The sequence below is a fragment of the Arvicola amphibius genome, chromosome 3 (assembly GCF_903992535.2).
Source record: "Arvicola amphibius chromosome 3, mArvAmp1.2, whole genome shotgun sequence".
Taxonomy (NCBI): Eukaryota; Metazoa; Chordata; class Mammalia; order Rodentia; family Cricetidae; genus Arvicola; species Arvicola amphibius.
In genome coordinates this window covers 140,174,566-140,196,105 of record NC_052049.1, presented here as the reverse complement: position 1 = coordinate 140,196,105, position 21,540 = coordinate 140,174,566, and the positions used below count along the sequence as shown (strand labels likewise).

Below are 21,540 nucleotides of genomic sequence, written 5' to 3'. Positions count from 1 at the left end.
CTTGGCTCAAGTTTCCTGGCCTGTCTCAGACTGCACAGTGACCCTCTCTCTGGACACCCCAGGGACTGGAAGAGAGGGCTTAGGGGACTTTCTGGAATACCCAGAATTTCCCTCTTTCTTGTCTCCACTGTCAAGCCAAGATTAAACTTGGCACTAGTTAAAAGATGGCAAGGAAGAGGTTTCTGAGGTCCCTACCATGAGAAGCACAAGTAATGAATGTATTTAAAATGCCAACTTTCTTCCATCTCTTGGTTCGGAGCTTCGTCCCTGTGTCCATCCACCAGTGATAGAGTGCCTCTGGTTCAGGAGCCGCTTGTCGAGGGTAGCCTGTCTGCAGGCCAGAGCTGAGCAGCTGACCACCCTCAGTGGGACAGGACTTAGTTTATGCAGGTAGCCAGTTTCTTCTTTGTGGCATCAGGGCCAGTCCTAAGGTCCTGGGCATCCTCTCCAGGGAGGTTTCCCTATGGAAATCTGGTTAGCCACTGTCTCTGGACAGTCTGTTCTCACCTCCTCAACCTCCTCATGCTTCCTTCATGAAATTACAGCCTGACTAGTCAGGTTCACATTCCATGCCCTTTCTAAGACCAGGGCCTCAGAGAACACTGTTAGAACCTGGGCTGTAGCTTTCTAGTTTTGGTGTTATGATACTGAGTTCTCACCTACTCTCTAATCGTGTTTCCCCACGGTTCATTTGAACAGGTTAAGTCCAGACCAAAAACCCCTTCTGTAGTCAGGCCAGTTTGCTTGACCTGTAGAGGCTCTTGTTGGCGGCTTTCTTCAAAATACACAAAAGGCATGTGTTGCTTTTGGGTGTGGGCCAAGTGATTTTGTGTGTGTGTGTGTGTGTGTGTGTGTGCATGGTAGATACCAAAGGCTGACAGAACTCTGGTTGTTTGATCATTAACTTCATAAAGTAAGCATCACATTTGGTTAGTCCAACCATAGTCCTGCCCTACTACAAAAAGGGTGTTTGACCTTTCCTATGGAAAGCTTTGTTAATTAGAACAAAATTTTGGTTGACAATACATGAAATCATTGAACAGATAGCCCTGAGCTGTGTACAGCATTCCCTCTCCCCTGGGGGATGCTGGATGAGGTAGATAGTGGGATCCTGTGGGTGAATACAGATGTGGGCAAATACAGATGTGGGTGAATACAGATGTGGGCGAATACAGATGTGGGCGAATACAGATGTGGACGAATACAGATGTAGGTGAAAATAGATGTGGATGGATACAGATGTGGGTGAAAATAGATGGGGGTGAATACAGATGTGACTGTGCACTCAGGAGCATCTTTGAGAATTTTGCCCTTGAATGGTACTTTGGTGTCTGGACACACTGTTGAGTAAGATTATACCAAAACTTTAGGCTAAAGAACTCAGGCTTCTGACTGGAGCATCCTGTCACCTCTAAAGGCTCCAGGTGCTGTGTGTGCATGTGTGTGTGTGTTGGCACTGGCAGGGAAGCTATGTGTTGGGAAGCTAAGGTGTGTTGATTGACTAACTGACTCACTGAATATTTATAGATCTATTTCTGTGTGCTGTAAGGCTGGGTGCTTGGCTCCACTCCGCTCCTTGAGGCAGACATTGTCACAGATGATATACAGTGGTGATTTTTGTTGTGAGCAGGGTGTTTCCAGGGTTCAGTGACACTAGAAGGAAGTCTCTTTCTGAGGTGTGTGAGGCCAGCCTCTCCCTGAAGGTGAGCTGGTGGTCTTCCAGCTGGAGCAGGCGTTTGAAGCCAATTAACACGACTGATTGTGAAAAGAGGATTATCATTCCTCTCAGTGGATGCCTGACACAGACTGTATGGTAATGTGTGTCAGACCTGCTTTGAAACAAAACACCTATTTAAAAAAAACTTTTTAGAAACACAAGAAAATAAATTATACACTAAAAAAGTAACCATGAGAAATGTTTCTGTAATTGAAAACTTTTTCAAGAAATCCTGTATCCTCTCATCTCTTCCCTGGGATTGGACACGAGATGATCTCAAACCGGAATACTCTGGGGCGTGTTCAACCTGTTACTCTTGGGCTGCTCGTGGTCAAGGATAGCTGTGAATGTAGTCCAACACCAAATCATGAACGTTTTTAAAACACTGTGAGATGCTTTTGTTTGTTTGGAAACTCAACTGCATGGTTCATGCGTGTGAACTTTGCATAGGACAATGCCGAGTCTCAAAGTCAAAAGGACTGCTAGCTATTAAAATAGACCAGCTTTATCCAAAGGGCTTATCAAAGTGAAAACCAGGCCTTGCTGTCGCAGACGTCAAGCCAACCAGAAGTAGTGGTGGCCGGTGATGCTGTGCAGGAGCTGCCCTGAGTCAGTTGTGAGGGCAGTGCGGCCAACCAGGCTGTCACAGGTCACCCTTTGTTCAGCGACTGCCACCTGCAAATGTACTTACTTCCCTCTTATCTGAAATCATCCCCGGGGGAGGGGGGACACTGGTTGGGAGGGTGATTTCTGTCAGTGGATAAACAAAACTCCAAGAGGCGTTCATACACACTCACCAGTGGGAACTGAAAAAGGAAAAAGGCCTACCTCCAAACCAGTTGTGCACTAAAAATAGCTTTATCTATGGCAACAGTGGGAAGATAAAGTGTTTGGAGAATAAGTACAGCTAGAAAGATGACCTTGGGGGAATGTGGGGGTGGAATTTTTTTTAAAAAGCTACATGAAAGGCTTCATTGATTTGGAAAGGGATTTTGTAATTGAAGGTTAGCCTCACAGTCTAGGTTTTTGAAATGAAGTCGGTTTTGTGGCCAGGTTGTGTGCAGGGAGTGGAAGGCAGCTCATCCTCTGGGCTTGAGAAGAATGGGCTGTGAGGTCTACCACCTGTCACGGGGGCTCTCCTGCGCTGGATTCTGTTGAGAAGATGACACTTGGCTGCTTAGAGCTGGTATTGTGACTCCTTGGTGGAGTGAAAAAGCCCAACTAAAGCAAACCCAAACAAGGCCCTGGGGTAAGAGTGTTTCCTAGCCAGCCCTTCCCTTGGCAAAGGCCTTCTCGCTTAAGACCCAGCCCAGGCCTGTCCGTCATCACTCCCTGCTGCTGGTGCTGTGCTCATCAGAAGCTCCTTCCTACCTTGTTGGTTCAAAAACAAGGAATTCCCCTTGACTGGCATGTGAAAAGGGCTGGCAGGTGTTTGCCCAGCTTCTTCTTCTCAATGCAGGAAACAGTCTACGTAGCTCTGTATCCTGTACTCTGGGGAATCCAGGGAGGGCATGGAACACAATTCTACCGTTCTGTAGGATCTGGGGAAGGGACATGGGGTTTGGGGGGAATTCAGCCTCAGATGGAAGGAAGCTGATTGCAGTTTTGGCTGTGGGGAGGGAGGAGACTTTCATTGCGTTCAGAAAACTGTCTGGGTCCTGCTTTGGATCCTTTGAGCCAATTCCTGACAAGCCAGGTGTGGTCTTATGTGACATCACTAGAACTTAACCCAAACACCTCTGGCACCAGCATCTGACAGTTACAGGCTCAGAAAAACACCAACCTTCCCCCCCCAACTTTCTTTTGTTTTTCTATCTTGCCTTGTTTAGTGTAGGGTGGTCCGACTTGGGGCTCTGAAGGACACTTGTCTTATGGAGAGTTCCACATTTATTCTGCAGTATATGGAATGAGTTTAGGCTTTTCTTAGGCCACTGCAGAGGCCCAAATGTGTCCCTGTTGATGTTTTTCTGTGCTGTGCACCCACATCCCAGCAAAGGGACCTGGAGCTCTGTGTTCCCACCAAGCTTCTTGGTGGTTGGCACACCCTTCCAAGTCAGTGAGCCTCAGTTGCCTGATTGAGTTCAAGAGCTGACTTTGCTAGGGTTGAAGTACTTCATCCATTACCTGCTTTATGGCTTAAAATGACCCTAGTACTTTTCTAGCATGTAGGAGAATAACACAGTGGTGTTTGCCCCTTTCCCTCTTCCGATGAACTGTGTGTCCCAAATGTCAATCATATCGCTGACTCATATCTATTCTTTATGGAAGAGAATAATCTTTTCCACCTTGCAAAATCCAGCCACCTGGTTCTGCCTCAGGATCCTCTGCAAAGCCGAACTCCTGGTGTGATGTCCAGGCCCCCGACCTGACTCTGGCCTTTCTTGTCCTGTATCTCTGCAATTCCCAGGAATTCAAGCTCCTACCTCCCACTCCTGAGCTTCCAAAAGCAGTTTTTCCTCTTTTCTTCTTGCCTCTCTGCTGTTGAGACTCTGAATCTGCCCTGAACCCTCATTTCCTCAGCTTGTGCAACCCACACTTGTGTGGAGCTGAGTGACCACTTGAGAAGAAGCTCTAGAGCTTCACTGTGTTAACGTGGGGCTCCCCACACAAGCGCAGGCCCTGAATTCAAGCCCGAATCCATATAAGTGGCTACGTGGGCTCAGCAATGCGGAGGCAGACACAAGCAGATCCCTGGGGATTGCCTGCCTACTTGGTGACTTCCGGGCTACTGAGAGACCGAGTTTCAGTAAAATCCAAGGTGGGCGGCACAAGGTATAATGACAGCCAGGGTCCCCCCCAAAAAACCCTACTTTGCATACATTTTGGAAAGGAGAACTTAGGAAGAGACATCCTGGGATGAAGGCAGCCTGATGCTTTTGTCCTACCTGGAAGGAAGCCGGTGACAAGTGGGTAGGAATGAGAAGGGTGACAGTTCTGGCCAGGTCTCCCAAGGGTTCTCCTTGCCTCTTCTTCTGCCACAGTTGGGATTTCATTAATCGGCTTAATTCGGTGACTCTCAACCTTGGTTCTACATAGGCTTACTAGGCAACTTGAAACAGTTATGTCTGGGTCTCCCTCAGGACCAGCTTAGGCTTTGAACTGTATGGAACATGGGCTGAAAGGAAGGCCTAGCCCCGTCTTTATTGAGAAGCAGCCCACGCAACTGTGAGTACCGTTGAGGATAAGTGTCTCTCAAAGCATTGCTTCCTCTTTCGGATTTTTATAAAGGCAGATATTTGGGGCAGCCAGTAAGGCCCCTTGGGCCTGTGGTTAGCCATCAGGGTTATGGATGGGTCAGGGCCAAGGGGTCAAAACACTGCTAGATGTACTGGAATTTTTGTGTGCATTCATGGACTTACACTTTCTTCTCAGATCTTAGCACTTTGGGTGCATTCTGTGGTCAGGACAGAAGTGATCCAGAGAGCGTGGAGAGAGCAATGGCGCTCCCCCAACCTCCCTCTCAGTGACTTTTGAGGGGCAGCAGGCCTGATGGGAGAAAGAAGGGCCTTTCTCATGGTGAGAGGGGAGGCTGGATGCTGTCCTCAGGCAGGCTGGCCTGCTTTGTTTTGTGCGGCTCTGAGCTAAGAGTGGATTTCACAGTGGCCTACAAAATCTGAATGGTTCTTATCTAGCCCTTTATATAGAAAGCTGACCCCACCTTGCCATAGATAATGAAGCTACAAGTTCAGGGTCACAGCAGACCTTATCTAGATGGTGAGTGTTTCCCACACAGCCTGATGTGCAGGTTCCAGAGGTTGGACACTTGTGTTAAACAGGGAGTAAAGGTCTGTCCTCCAGCCACACCCACTAAGGCCACACCTGCTGTTGTTAAGGGTAGCTTGGCTGGGACCCACAATAGGAGTGGACCAGACCCAAGGGAAACATAAATGCATTTGGTTCATTTCTTTACAGAAATCCAATTTGTAAACTGATTAGCAAACTCTTGTCACGGCCCTGGGTCATCTCCCCGCCCTGGGTCATCTTATCCCCTTGAGATAGGACCCCCCCCCACTCTTGTGAGCCCCAATATCAAGAAGCTGAGAGTAAAAAGGTAGGCAAAACCCCAGTATGTCTCTAGAGGAGGACCTCTTTCTTCACAAAAGGGGTCACACAGGGCCCTAGAGGCTGCCCTGAGCTCCCCAGGTGCCCTGAGCTACAAACAAAGGCTGGATTGTACCTTTTTTTGTGAGGGAGACCTGAATGCTGGCTGCTCTTCTCTTGCCTTCCCTCCCAAGAGGGTGACTCTGAAGACAGTGAGAATCTCTAGGGAGTTTCAGGTATGGTCCTCCTTTGTTTGAGTCCATCCCTCAAACTATCCAACCTAACCGCACTGATACCCTCCTAGGCTCTGGAAAGGCTATAAAAGTCATCTGGTTAAACATTTGCCTTGTCTCAACCGGTGTCTTTCCTTCCATCCTGTAGGGCAGGGAGTACTAGGAGACACCTTATTCAGCTGAATAGTTGAAATGAACTCATATTTCAATTCGAGTCTCTAGCCCTTGGGGCTCTGCATTCATCTCACCTGCGAACCAAATAGCTCAGGTTAACTTGCCACTGTCTGGACATGTGAGGTTTGAGCGGTACCTGGGACTGTTTTGGACCATCTTGCCTGGAAGATGTCTGTTGTTCGGTGATGATGGATTTCCCAGACTTCAGTGACCTGACAAGTCCTCTCTGTCCTTTTATACCCAGCTCACATGGCGTTTCTAGGTGCTACCTTTTTCATAGAATCCCATTTCCAGTTAAGATTAAAGTTCTCCTTCACTTATCCCCAGAATAAGAACACTTGCAGAATCCTAACATGTGCCAGAGATTGCTCAATACTCTTAACATGTGCCAGCTAATTTAGCCTTCACACATGAAAGAGAGTTCAGTGTTCTTAGCTATATTTTACAACTAAGGTAACTGGGACACTGAAAGTGAAGAAGCCACTTTCTGAGTTTCATAGCCAGTGCCCAAACCAGTAGTATAACCGAAGAAGTTTAGACCCCAGCGCTTTCATCTCTAAACTACTCTGCATCTCACTGCCGTGCATCGGCTATGCCAACCCTGGTTCTTAGTAGCCTGTTCGAGAACACGAATAGCTTACGAGCTCCTGAGGGTACAGCAGCTTCTTTGTCATCAAGGTCCCTTTCCAGCCCTTAAAAAGTTGTTTACAAGTTGTGGGAGCTCGGTGATCAAAGAATGGGGCATGCTGTGTGCAGCTCCTTTCTTTGACCCGCTGCAATAGAACATTGCTTCCAAGGGTGGATGGGGAGACAGCAATAGTGTGTAAACTGCTGTTCTCCCGTGTTCAGAACTCAAGGACTGAGCTGGCTGCTGAGGGCACCCCTGGGTATAAACTGTCCTAACTACCTCTTGAGCACTGTTGAGCCTGGGAAAGCCCTGGGAGTTGTATATGAGTTCAGGAAGCCATAGTGATTAGCATCCTAAAATACTGAGATAAGCCACATTGGGCTCATGTTACTCAGGGGAGATCTGCCACAGGGAAGATGGGTAAAGGGAGGTGGACTATGCACAGTCACTGTAGTGGGCAGGGTTCAGGGGTCAGTTCCTTATTAGAGCTTGTATTAGGAATTCAGAATACCTCCAGGCCTCTAGTATACTTCATTTGCTGCTCCCGAAGCTGTCCAGTTTAGAAAGAATTAGCACCCTCCACACATATTCTCCTTTAGTTTTTACTATTGTTGTTACTGTAATGTGTGTGTGTGTGTGTGTGTGTGTGTGTGTGTGTGTGTGTGTGCTGTACATAAGTGAGAGGCCAGAAGGGTGCGTGCATCTGGTGTCCTCCTCTGTAGCCCTCCACTCAGTCCTTTGAGACAGAATCTCTCCCCACACCTGGCACTCTTATTTTTTCAGATAGGTTGCAAGCAATCCTGCTGTCTCCATTTCCCTCAAAACCAGTGTTACAAGAGTGGATGGGATGCTTAGATTGATATGTGGCTTCTGGGAACTGGACTTTGGTCTTCATGATTGGGAAAAAATGCTTTTAATCATTGAGCCACCACCCCAGCCCCCTGTTATTATTTTAATTTAAAAACTACTTGGAACATTTGCAAGCAACACAGACCCCCCTTTTTCAGGGGGAGATAAACAGCATTAACAGTTGTGCTGTGATAAAGTAATACTCCCCCCCCATTTAAATCTACGTTAATTGTAAGAGTGTGTTTAAAAGCAAAAATAGGATTAGTTTTAACATTTTGTTCTGTAACTTTCTTTTTCTCAGTGGGATCATAAGTCTGTTAGGGAGCTGTGTGAGCCAAGCTGGGGTTAAGTTGCTTATGTACTATTGACAGTGGGCCATTGGTCAGTCAGCATCTATCAAGAAGAGCTGTGCTCTTTAATGTTCCCATCAAGCCCTCTATTGATGAGAGCAGATGCTTTAGGTAGGACCTGAGGGGTAGCCCCAGGCACCTGCAACTTCCCAGGAGCTTTGGAGCTTTATTTTGCAGGCTCATTTCAGTTTTAGCTATTGTGTTTACTGTTGGCTTTGTGCCCCTCAAGGTGGTCATGGCTCACAGCCCAGTCTGATGGACATGGTGTAGCTGCCCACTGTGGGAAGTATGTGGAGGAATGTCAGAGTTCAGGGAGGGCTGGTGGGGAATGGTTCAACAATGGAGAAGGTCCATCTCACTTTTGGATGAATTAATACATAAGGTCTTTTTCCTGAAAATTATGGTCATTAGGGAACGCCCTTTAGGATCCATTGGCCAGTGAAAGGCATTGTTTACCATCTCCTGTCCCAAATGCTATTGCCCAAATAGTTTCCATGGAAATGAGGGTCAGGAAGCCAAGTGGGCCTGGTTTGTTTTGGAGCCTGTAGGCTGAGGGCACAGTGATACTATCTAGATAGTAATAAAAATACTTTAACAGGGCTGGGGAGGTGACTCAGCCAGTAAAGCGCTTGCTGAGCACGTGTGAGGACCTGAGTCTGGATCCTTAGAGCCCACTTAAGAACTGTAACCTGTCCGCACGCCTGCAAAGAGGTGCGGGTAGAGGCAGGAGAATCCCTGGAAACTCACGGGCCTGCTAGTCTGCTGTGTGCAGCAGCAAACAGCCAAAATGCTCTGCCTCAAACGTGGTAGCCAGGGCTGACTCCGAGGTTGTTCTCTGACAACCTCTTACCGTGGCATGTGTGTATTCATACTTTCAAACATAAATGTGTGTGTATATGGGGATGCACACACACACACACACACACACACACAGATTTAATCTCATCTTACTCTTGAAATTCAGAGAATAAATTTCCCAAGCCACTTAGCTAATGGATGTTGAAGTCTGTGTGCATGTATGCATTTGTACATGTGAGTGCATATACATGTGTGTGCATCCCCATGTGTGTGTGGAATGCAGTGCAGTAGAAATATGCCTCCTTTTTTCTGTCAACAGATATGCCCTGGGTCAGATTCAGCCTGACAGAAATGATCGCGAAGAACCACAGATGTGTATGGTCCACCTGGTGTGGCTTACACTTAATGCTTGTAAATGCCAGGCTGGTTTTAGCCGGGTGGAGCGGCCGGCAGTCAGAAGGTTGTTTTCCCTCCACAGGCGACACCCAGTTTTCCACTAGTGCTGTTGCCCATCCGGAAAGAGCTACCTAGTAGAATGGCTTGCTGTCCTCTTGGCCAACATGTCTGGCTATGAGCCTTGACAGCTGGTTGTAAAGTTGGCCGGGACAAAGGTAGCCCTGGATGTCAGGCCAGCTCCATCCTGAGGTCACTGGGAGATAAAGCTTTCCCAAAAGAAAGTAAGGATGGAAAGGTTCTTTGAAAGCTTGTCATGTGTTTTATCAGGGAAGACAGTAGTTAACAAAATCCAGGGCTTTGTACATGCTAGGCAATGACTTTTTGGGTTTGTTTTTTAAGATTTACTGTGTAATCCTGGCTGGCCTTCAATTTACTATATAGACCAGGCTGGTCTTGAACTCACAAAGATTCCCCTGTCCCTATCCTCTGGATGCTGGGATTGAAGGCATGTGCCACCATGCCTAGCATGGTAGTTTTTTGAGACACGACCTCACTAAGTTGTTTAGGCTGGCTTTGAACTCATTTTGTCACCAAGCAATCTTTCAGCTTCCATATTCCTGCCTCCACCTCCCACATAGCTGAGAATAAGGACCAGCACTGCTGGGCCTGAATTAGATAAGCATTTTAATGGTCATGAGGCATTCTCCTTGTGCATCTGTCTCTGAACTGCCCACTTATAAGTTTACCAATAATTTTGGATAAGGATTATCCATGTGATTTCATTTTTATTGATTGACTCTGTAAGGACACGATGTGGCTCAGTGGACAGAGCTTGCTTATAGCATACACAAGGCCCTGGGTTCCATTCCCAGCACATAAATCAGGTATGGTGGTGCATGCCCCATCAGACCTGCACTTGGTAGGTGGAGGTAGAGAGATCTGAAGGCCAAGATTATCCTTAGTTACATAATAAGTTCCAGACCTAACTAGGATACACGAGACCCTGTCTCAAAGCAAAGTAAAATACTCTATACCCGTGGTTCTCAACTTGTGGCTCATGACCTCTTTGGCGAACCTCTATCTCCGAAAGTATTTACATGAGATTCATAACAGTAGCCAAATTACAGTTATGAAGTACAGTAAAAAACACTTTTATGGTTGGAGGCCACCACAGCATGAGGAACTGTCAAGAGGTCACAGCGTTAGGAAGGCAGAGAAGCACTGCCATATACTTACATAAGGCCATCCTCGGAGCTACTAGGGGTAAGGGCGAACATTGAATTATAGTGGGGCACAGCTTAATGTATAATAGGTGACAAGCAGCCTCCTGTGAGTCAGACCCATATGGTATTTCAGGATTGTGGTGGCAGAATGTGAAGACAAAGAACACAGGCCCTGCAGACTGGCCAGGTTCAAATCTTAGCTCCGCTGTCTCCTAGTGTGAGACCTCCATACACCCTTGTCGGAGGTGACTTCAGTAGGCCTGGTAGGAAAGAGGACCTGTTCCGTAGGATTACGTTCAATATTAGATGGATTTAGGGTCACTTAGCTGGTACCTGGCACACCGCAAGCCCTGTGAATGCATGTCCCATGGATGTTATCATGGTCTTGTTACTAGTACATGGATCTATTTTTAGTCAGGAAAATGACTGCTCAGGATCTTTTGCTATCACCAGCCTCTTGGAAAATCTCACAGGCTGTAGCTCTCCCCAGTGGATGCTTAAATGCTTCTTTTGTGCTTAAACTGAAGAGGAATAGTATAATTTAGACTTTCTCTCTCAATTGGGTTGGATTGGCTTTCCAGTACTGAGATTGAACCCAGAGTTTTCCCATTGAGCCACATCTCTAGTGCTGGCCTCTTGGAAACCTTTATTCATGTATGTATGTGCATATGTATATATATATATATATATGTGTGTGTGTGTGTGTGTGTGTGTGTATTATATTTTGTTTGTTTTCTATGTAGGGTCCCACTATGTTGGTCTGACTGTCCTGGAACTTGCTATGTAGACCAGGCTGGCCTCGAACTCACAGAGATCCACCTGCCTCTTCCTTCTGAGTGCTGAGATAAAAGATGTGTACTATTATTCCTGGCCTTTATTCCAAAATTACAGTGGACTTTATCAACAGCCTTTGATAACCTGACAGAGCGCGTCAGAGGTCAGTGACAGGTGCTCATGGCATTGCTAAAGAAACTGCCAGATGTTCACACCCTGGCAGTTATGCTCTTGCTTCACAGCCTTCTCTGTTAAAATCCCTTTGAACTTTCAGCAAACATGAGCAGCTTTGGCCTTCTTCTTCTTCTTCTTCTTCTTCTTCTTCTTCTTCTTCTTCTTCTTCTTCTTCTTCTTCTTCTTCTTCTTCTTCTTCTTCTTCTTCTCCTCCTCCTCCTCCTCCTCCTCCTCCTCCTCCTCCTCCTCCCTTTCCTTCTCTCTAGAGTATCTCAGACATTACATTTGTAACCTTAACTCTTCTTAGGTGTACAGGTTCATGGCTTTGAGTGAATTTACATTACTGTGGCCCCCCTGGCACTGCCAATTCTCCCATCGTCTCAAACTGAAGTTCTATACCCGCTGAATGCTGCCTCCCCACTCTCCATCTCAACTCCTGGCAGCGCCTTCCACGCCCACTCTCGATGGGCGTGACTGGTCTAGGCACATGGTATAGAAGGTCGTTTTGCTCTGATGTATTTGGCTTATTTCAGGTAGGGTGTTGTCATGGTTCATCCATGTTGCGCTGTATCAGAACTACCTTCCCTTTTAAAGCTGAGTAGTGTTCTGTTGTGTGTATATATTTGGCTCCGCCATCTCACAGTGAACATTTAAGTCACGTCTACCTACTGTGAATATTGAATATGAATGTGATTAAAGAAACTTTATGAAAGTTGCGATCGGGCCGATGAGATGGCTCAGCAAGGAAAGGCTCTTCGCCGTGCAAGCCTGGCTTGAGTGTGATCTCCAGGACCCACAGAAAGGAGAAAGGACAGCACCTATCCCACAGAGTTGTCCTTTGCCCTGCTACCTGCATGTTGTGACATACACACCCATGCATACACAACATGTAAAATAAAAACCTGTGATTAACATTTCCATATCTGTTGTAGAAAAGTTAAATGCATAGGCTAGAAAAGTAGAAAATGCCTCTGACCCCATCACAGGGAGTCTCAGACTTTAGACAAGAAGTAACTGCATTATATAATTTGGCTTCTGTCTCCCTAGTGGATTTTGGCTTTTATCTGTGAAATGAGATCATTTTAGGCATATTGTGATGAAACCCGAGCCATTTAAAACTGTTTGAAATCTCTGAAGGTATTTAATAGCTCCTTGTTTGAGAGACAGGCTGCTAGTGGATGCTGTTGGTGGGCACCTGTGCCAGGCCATGCTGGTCTCACGCCTAGGCACCAGTGTGATCAGTGTGATACGATGTGCCCATTGCTGTGGAATAGGCAGAGAGTGAGCCCAGGGCCTCTGGCTCCTTCTGACCCCGACTCATCCTCACTGGACTGTCCTTTACCTCTTCTAGGCAAATGTCTGCAGACTACGGCTGACCGTGCCTCCTGAGAGTCCAGCACCCCAGCAAACAGAAAAGAAGATTGAGAGGAAAGATCAGGTGAGCCTTCTCGGAGGCCAGGGCCTCTGGCTGGTCTATGTTATTGTGTTCTCCCCGCTCACCAAAGCTATTCTCCGAGCTATGCATTGGTCCCTGCTGAAGAAAAGGCCCTCAGCCTTCCACCCTGCTTTCCCAGCTGCCTCTGCAGCCTTGTGCCCAGCCCTTGTTTCCTGGGAAACACTGTGGCTCTGGGTAACCTCCCAGCTGTGGACACACTGGACTTAGTGTCAGGTGCTGTGGCAGGGAAGATGGTATTTCCTGGAATGGCCGGTGCGGTGGAGTCAAAGGGCCTTTTGTAAGTTGCTGGAACTGGAGCACCAGGCTGGAAGGCTGGCTCTGGCTGGCAGGAAGAGCCCAGCAGGCAGCTGAGCATGGTCTTGGCTGGATACAAGAGGAAACCTACAAACACTTCTGTGTCACTTCTGAAGTGAGTGCTGGTGCCACGCAGATAACCATGGCCCTACCTTTGCTTTAGAAGGACTTGCAGTTTTTCAGGTGGGACAGATATATACACAAACAATGGTCATGTCGTGTCCCATGTGTTCCTATCTGGAAACATAGAGGTGGCGCTAAGTGACTCTTAGCAGGTGGCAGAAGTACAGGCTTAATAAATAAATGGGAGGGCCTGTTTAGCTCTCCACCTGTGTTCCAGGGGATGCCATTTTCTCATTCCTAAGCCGTGACTGGCACCTGCTAGATTTCAACCACTAGGACTCCAGTGGCAAATACCAGTAAACAAGGCAGTGGCTGTCACTCATGGAGCTGACAGACTAGTTGGCTGGGAATGAAAGCAAACAAAATAATGATGTACTTTCTGGAGAGATAGCGTCAGAGAAAGGGATAGGCATGCCAGACACTAGGCAGTCCTTCTTCTGGTGGGTGTTTTATATGAACATAAAATGAAATAATAGGTTATAAATTTCATGGGTAGAATTATGAGATTATAACTTCTTGAAATGCAAGCTTCACTTTCGAGGCAACCAATAACGCAGTGGACCATGAATAAGGAAGCTTCCTGTAGGAGCCTGCTAGTGTTCCAGAGTTTGCTGTGTGTATCCGTCTCTCCTGTCCTGTTGCGCTCTTCTCCTAACTTTGTGTGTATGCGTGTGATCAGAGGCAGACATTGGGTGTCTACCTCAGTTGCTTTCCATCTTATTTCTTCTCTCTCTCTCAAAATTTTCAAATTTTATTTTACATGTATGAGTGTTTTGTCTGCATGTGTGTGGGCAACACATGTGTGCCTGATGCCCTCAGAAGTCAGAAGAGGATGATGGATCCCTTGGCACTGAAGTTATAGATGGTTGTGAGCCGCCATGTGTGTGTTGGGAACTACGTCCAGGTCCTCTGCAGAACAAGTGCAGTTAAACCATGGAGCCGTTTCTTCTAGCCTACTTGTTCGTTTTTTCAGGTAGGGTCTCTCTACGCTTTCCCAACTGTCCTGGAACTCAGTGAAGAACAGCCTGGCCTCAAACTTATAGAGATCTGCCTGCCTCTGGCTCCTGAGTATGGATTACAGGTGTGCATTACTGTGCCTGGCCTTATTTCTTGAGATGGGGGTCTCTCTCTGAAGGCGGAGCTTACCAGTTTGCCATGGAGCTCTGGAGATTTGCCTCTTTTTTGATGTGGCTGCTGATCTGAGGTCCTTATGATTGCACAGCAAGCCCTTTGCTAACTGAGCCATCTTCCCAGCTCCCTCTTCTCACTTTCTACTGAAGTCAACAAGTTATCAGTGATGATGCAAATGGCAGACAGGCAGAGGAAGTAGGGGAAGGTGAAGTTATGGCCGGAGAGCCATGAGAGAATGTAAACTTTGACCTGCTTCAAAGGAGAGGAAGTGTCTCACCAACAGCACCCGGAAGAATGTTGGTTTTAGCAGGTGGAGTAGGAACAGGGGGAAGGGCAAGGTCGACCTTGTTCTGAAAATTCAAGTAGTACCAGTGAGGTACTGGCCAAGGCCCTATGAGATGGTTTTATTTATTTATTTTTTATTAAAGATTTGTTTATTTTTATCTTGTGTGTTTTGCCTATATGAGCATCTGTGTACCACTTGCATTTAGTGTCCATGGAGGCCAGAAGAAGACATTAGATCCCTGGAACTAGAGTTACAGACGGTTGTGAGTTGCCATGTAGGTGTTGGGAATCTAACCTGGTCATCTGGAAGAGCAGAACTTGCTTTTAACCCCTAAGCCTTCTCTCCAACCCTGATAACTCTTTCTGGTTAAACTGTTTGGTGCTCAACACCAAAAATATTAAGATCAGTACAAATTAAATAGCCCTATTTTTCCCTGTTTTTCTTTTTCTTTGAGACTGGGTTTCTCGTATAACAGCCCTGACTATCCTCAAACTTACTCTGTAGACCAGGCTGGCTACAAACTCACAGAGATCCATCTGCTTCTGCCTCCCAAGTGCTAGGATTAAATGTGTGTGCCAGCTAAATAGTCCCAATCTTTTGAGCCTCATAATGAGTTGGATTTTGGAACATTCTGGATTTTGAATTTTGGTGGATAGACATGCCTAACTGGTAACATCTGTACAAATGTCCCCAACCAAGTGTAAACAACTCCAACATCTGAGGCTTTTCTGGTCCTAAGCATTTTGAGATAAAGGACACTCAGCCTACCATGGATTATGATATGTTGAATAATAACAAAACTTCACAACATTAGTGATAACCTGAGAGGCATAGAGGGAAGGGAAGGGGAGCTTGTTCTAGAACACTAATTTAGAAAATCTGTTTTAGAATTTCCAGATAGGCTCATCAATGGTTAAGAAACTAGTTAGTTACACATTGTCACTGAGTAGGAGATTCACATGTAAAGTATGGTCTGTAAAGGACCTGTGGACCTTAAAGTTGAGTAAAATTTCAACCAGGTGACCCAACCCAGAATTACCAGCAGATGACACCCCTCAGAGGACTTCCCAAAGTAATGTGATTAAGAAGTACACGCAAGACCTGTGTAATCTTCCAGCTGAATTGTGTAACTGAATTAATAAAAAAGAAACAGAATGGTCCAAAATGTAGGCCCTTCTATAGAATGACTGGCCTGAATCCCTCTCCATGAATTTGATGGTATTAAAAACAAGATGAGCTTTTGTTGTTGGTAAGTTAGACAGAGCAGACCTTGGTTAGATCCTGAGTCAAAAACCTTATAACAGACACGTTGATATACTTGCTGAATTTGGAATATGAGCCCTATATTAGTGAGTGAATGGATTTCATTTTTCTGCATATGAAATGTGATTGAAGAGTTCTTTCAACTTCCCCATAGCTATGAACACTCAGCAAAGGAAATGCTTGGTAGCTGTATTCATTGCGTTTCTTTCATTGCTGTGGTGAACCGTGACAGATACAGCTTAAGGAAGGAAGTGTTTATGCTGGGCTAAGGTTGTAAGGGTACGGGCCAACACGGTGTGGAGACCTGAAGCATCTGGTCACCCACAGTGCATCTGCAGTCAGGAAGCAGAGAGAGATGGGAGTGGCCCTCAGTTTGCTCCTCCCTTTTAATTTAGCCCATGGGAGAGTGCCCACACAGTCAGGATGGGAATTCCTACCTCAGTTTACCCAATCTAGAGACTCCCTCACAGACGTTCATAGTACTTGATATCCTAGGTGGTTCTAGATCCTGTCAAGTTGATAATTGGTGTTAGCCATCACAGTGTTGAAGCTCATAACAGTGTAAGAACAGGGCAGTGAGGCTTTAGCTACTAGACCCTTGCGATTACTAGGACTGAATGGGGCCCACTTGTTGGGGGGCATCCCCTTCTCCCCTTTTTGTCCTCATTCTCTCTGTCCCTTTAGAGCTGACGGCATCTGGGAAAGTTTGAGAAAGAAGGCTGGTCCAGAGTGGGTGAAGAGACCAGGGCCGTGGTGGCTGTATCCATGTACGTGGTAGAGTCAGAGGGAATGAGATGTTTCTAGAAGCTACAATCAGGGAAGGTGCCCCAGAGTGGTTGTTCTCACAGAAGAACCAAACACTCCCCAGGAAAGAGTTTGAATGCTTAGCTGTGGAGTTTGTACTCAAGTTGTATGCCTGCTCATCTTTTGTCTTGAAGAGTGCTTTCCAAATGAGTAGGCATCAGGTATTACTTTTATTTATGGAGGGGAAAAGTATCAAAAGTTAAAAATGAAAATTAAAAATAGCTCTATGCAAGTTGCTAAAGACATTGATGGTATCATTTTCTCTGAGAGCGCGTGCAGATTGCTATAACTTGTACTAGAACTCAAAGGAATATTTTTATGACAGATACTCATTCAATGGGAAACCATCTATTTGGGGAGAAAAAGGCCATGGCAGAATATATCCACTCTGTATTTCACCATGATAATTGCAACTCCATAATGATTACAATTAGATGAAAATGACATTTATACTCAGAGCAGTCAGCAGAGAGCTCTTTTTTCCAAGAGGCATGTGGGGGTGGGGAGTGGAGGGGATTGGTGAGATGACTCAGCCAGTAAAGACATCTGTCACTAAGCCTGAGTTTGATCCCTCAGTCATACATGGTAGAAAGAGACATCTGATTCCTCCAAGCTGCCCCTTTCCTTCCCCATGTAAGCTAGAATGTACACAAACCCACAATACAATAAATAAATAAATATTTCAAAATTTAAAGGAAGCGATAAATGACAAAAAGAAGCCAGATCCTACACCATTGAGAAACCACAGAACAGCTCTAGACTTGAAGAGAAAAGGCCCATGCTGGAAGATTTTATTAGTAAAGGCGGAAGACATACAAAGGAATGATCCTGCTTCCAAATTAAGTCACATAAAAGTGATAGAAGTTGTTGGACCAGGAAAGGGCACGTCACTCCTTCAGTGGTGTCATGTTCAACTGCCTTAGTAACCAGAGTGAAAATCTAAGTCTAGTCCCCAAACTAAGCTCTGTCATCCACCCTAAGTACAGGCTTTTGGATTTATTTGTCTTTTTTTTTCTTTTTTTCTGGGAGATACTTACTCAGATTCCCCCAGGCCAAGTGGCTACTCTTCTGTGACATCACTGCAAGGATTAGAAGAGTCCCAACCTTCACAAATCTCACTGTTCAGAGCACTGACTGGCTCACTTGACAAATGGGACTTATAGGAGAAAGTTAAGAAAATGAAATGGATCAAAAACCTCAACATTAACTTTTCCAAGAATATCATTTCCGACTTTCTTGATTTCTTCTTCAAATCAAAACACACACACACACACACACACACACACACACACTGAGCCTTCATATATTTATAGCAAAAGCAGGGTCACCTTTCTCCTTATGCCCTCAAATAGCCCACTGCAGGTACTTAGGAACAGCCAGGCTCTGAGGAACTCAGGAGCTGAGCACCCTGATGCCTCTGGCACTGGGGCACCGGGTATGAGATATGAAGTGTCCATCTGTAACAATCTGGTGACTCACTGCAGGAGAACTGGAGTAGAGGGGAGGGTGAGGCTGGCTAGTTCCTCAGGACTTGGGTGGTGGCAGCACTCAGATATCCTAGTGCTCACTGGGGAGACAGTGACTTTGACACCATGTCCTGGCTGGATTCCTGGACTTGACTCACTGGGAACAGGGTTCACATACCAACAAGGGTTCCCTGGAGGAGTCACTTCTTCTGATGTGGTTGCAATGTGTCTGCTCCTACCTGGAAGCCACAAAATTGCAAGGTACCCAACATTCTGGGTGATCTTCCCAGGCTTAATGACTTTGATTCCTTTGAAGGGGAATCCATGGTTTTCCTAAACCAGGGATTGTGGTTAGATGGGCCATGGAAGTCTGAAGATGTCAAGTGGCCTGATTGACTTCTAATCAAGTGAAACTTCCTCGGGGATTTCCAGAGCATTAGAGCTGCAGCTGGCTGAGGGAAGCTGGGCCTTAGTCACTGTACTGCCATAGCAGATGCTGCCAGTGGGCATAACTCTATGTAAACCCACTGCCTGCTGGCTATTCTTCTAGCTGTTCTCTGTTCATCCCAGAGAGGAATGCATCACAGCTCGGAAGGCTTGAAGAGGGCACATTTTGTCCTGTTTCATGGAGATGTGTTGGGAGGATGCTCAAGGCAAGTTCAGTAGTCAGCACTGTGCCTGGAGACATGGAATCATGGGGTGTGTGGAGGCTTCCTAACTCTAAAGCAGATGCTTACCTGCCTGAGACTCAGTCTTTCTCTTGAGAGTTGTTTTTTTCTGTCTGAGACTATGTTCTACTGGCCACCGGTTCTGGAACACACACACTAGCTTCTTCTGTAAGCAGGTATGGTGATGCCCAGTCTCACAGAGCAAATGAGCTGAGCAGAGCTGGGGAGAAGGCTCAGGCTGTAAAGCTCTTGCATTGTACACATGAGGACCTGAGCTTAAAGCTCAGCACTTAATGAAAAGTGCACTGCATGGAGATGGGCACTTGCAATCCCAGCTCTGCATGGAGATGGGCACTTGCAATCCCAGCTTTGCATGGAGATGGGCACTTGCAATCACAGCTCTGATGGAGATGGGCACTTGCAATCCCAGCTCTGCATGGAGATGGGCACTTGCAATCCCAGCTCTGGGGAGACAGAGACGTGTGGGTCCCTGGAGCTTGCTGGCCAGCCAGTCTAGCCTAGTTAGTGAGCTCCAGGTCAATGAGAAAACTTCTCAGAGGTAGTAGACAATGTTCTTGAGGGTGACACATGAGGCCATTCTCTGGCCTCTGTACACATAGGCACATGTCCCTCCATCCCCCATATATGCACATGAACATTTGAAAAGCAAACTAGTATGGGAAAGGTGCCCCCCACTATGTCTGGCCTATAAGGTGGAGTAGTCACTCCACCTTTTGTCTTTTGAAGGTCAAACCCAATGGCCTTAGCCTTGGCCTCAGCATCTCTCCCTTTAGCTGTCGGGGAATCATTCCCAACCACGAAGCACTGTCTTGTCTTTCTTCTTCCTCTTGGACTTTGCCTTCTGCATCCTTGCTGATGTCATTCTACTCTTCTCCAGAGATCTGAGTATCACTCTACCATTACTTGGTCCACATTTCTCTCTTCAGAGTCCTCTGACCCCCACCTTCCCTCTTTGCAAAGACCTACCTGCCTCCACCTTCCCGTTCTGCAAAGACCCAACCGTAGAGAACTCACTCTTGTCTGGTTTGGAGATGGCCTAACCAGCTGTGGTTTCTGCATCCTCTTCTGATGAAAGCCATGCTGGTTTGTGATTTTTTTTTTTTCTGCCCACCAGAGCAATGAGAGTTGATTGGTGTGTTGCTACTATTACTATTATTACTATTCCCACATTTAAAAAAGTTCTAGGTAACATTGGAACCTTGAATGGGACATGGGCACACACATTTAGGAGACATTCTGGCTGTGACCTATGCACATGACATTCCCAAACCCTGATTCCTGGTGAGAATGGGTTTTTTTCTTAGGCTCATTCACTGAGTGTATTTCCTCCAGAGCTAGTCTGGCTCATGCACTTCCAGGGAACCTGGTAGGGTCAGTCTTGGGCCTAGATCTGGGGATATTATAGGAAATAGACATAAAGGATATTATAGGGAATAGATAAGATGGTTAGTGGAGGAGGGGAGGATTTGGGAGAGATCCCCATCCTTCCCTGGGGTTGAACTATCTTAAGCAGATTCTCTCTGTCCCTCACTCCTCATTTTCTCCAGAGAACAATTCCTTCAGTTTTAGACTCTGAGATCAGTTTTTCCCTAGAACCTTCTTCCTCAAATAGCTACTGAGATATTGAGTCCCAGCCTTACTGTAAAGTAAATGAGCCAGGGCTGGAGAGATGGTCAGTGGTTAAGAACACAAACCTTTCTTGCAGAGGACCTGAGTTCAGTTCCCAACGCCTGAGACGGACAGCTCATAACTGCCTGCAATTACAGCTGGGGGTGCCCGACACCTCTGGCATCCTTTGTACATTCATGTTTATACCTGCACACAGACATGTACATAATTAAAAATAAAATAAACATTCTAAAAAGAGTAAACTAGTCTCTACCCAGACAACCTGCCCCTCCAGGCTCAACAATGGCTTGCTTTTCCATTGAGACCCTGTTTGTCTATCCTGTGCGTCCATGATCACCTCTTCTTCAAGCTCCAGGTTCCAGACTGCCTTTATTTCTTTACCTGTAGTGTTCTTAGCAAAGAAATGTCCATAAGAACGAATACACGTTTCTGTAAACATTTGAATGTGAAAATGACATTGAGTTAGCATAGAAAGACACAGAACACAAAGGTATTGACTCTATTCCGTCTCTACAGGGCCTTGCTCTCTGAACATAGCAGGTGTTTAGTGACTGTGAAAACCAGTTTCATAAGTTGCCATAACAACACTGTAGACTACATGGGCTGAAAAATAGAATTTTATTATTGCATAGTTCTGAGGACTAGAAGCCTGAAATGGATGCAGGGCCACATTCCCTGTAGAGGTACTGAGGCTCTTGTTAGTCCTTGTCTTGTGGCTATGTAATTGCTGTCCACAGATGGAGTGGCCCCTGTGTTCATGTCTGTCAAATGCCCTCTTTTTGTAAGGATGCTGGTGACCATGGAGTAGATCCCACTCTTAACAACCCTATTTTAAGTTGATCCTGTCTCTAAGTAAGATCAGATTTTAAGTGACTAGCAGTTAAGACTCCAGCATATTTTTTTTATTGGGGAGTGACACAGTTCATCTTAGAAAGTTCTTTAAATTGTTTGAGCAACTCAGATAAATTAGCTTTTTGTTTTCTTTTTACTTTTGTTTGTTTGCTTGTTTGTCTCATGTAGCTGAGGCTGCCTTTGAACCCCT

The 21,540-nt window shown here is 46.1% G+C and overlaps 1 protein-coding gene across 2 annotated transcripts in view; it reads left to right on the top strand.

Moving 5' to 3' along the window:
* LOC119809731 (myocardial zonula adherens protein) overlaps nucleotides 1-21,540 on the top strand; it is a 97,278-nt gene that overhangs the window by 290 nt on the left and 75,448 nt on the right. For both annotated transcript variants that reach the window (XM_038322799.2, XM_038322800.2), the window contains exon 2: nucleotides 12,709-12,795. In XM_038322799.2, coding sequence (XP_038178727.1) covers nucleotides 12,709-12,795 — 87 coding nt within the window. The remainder of the gene's footprint in view (nucleotides 1-12,708; nucleotides 12,796-21,540) is intronic.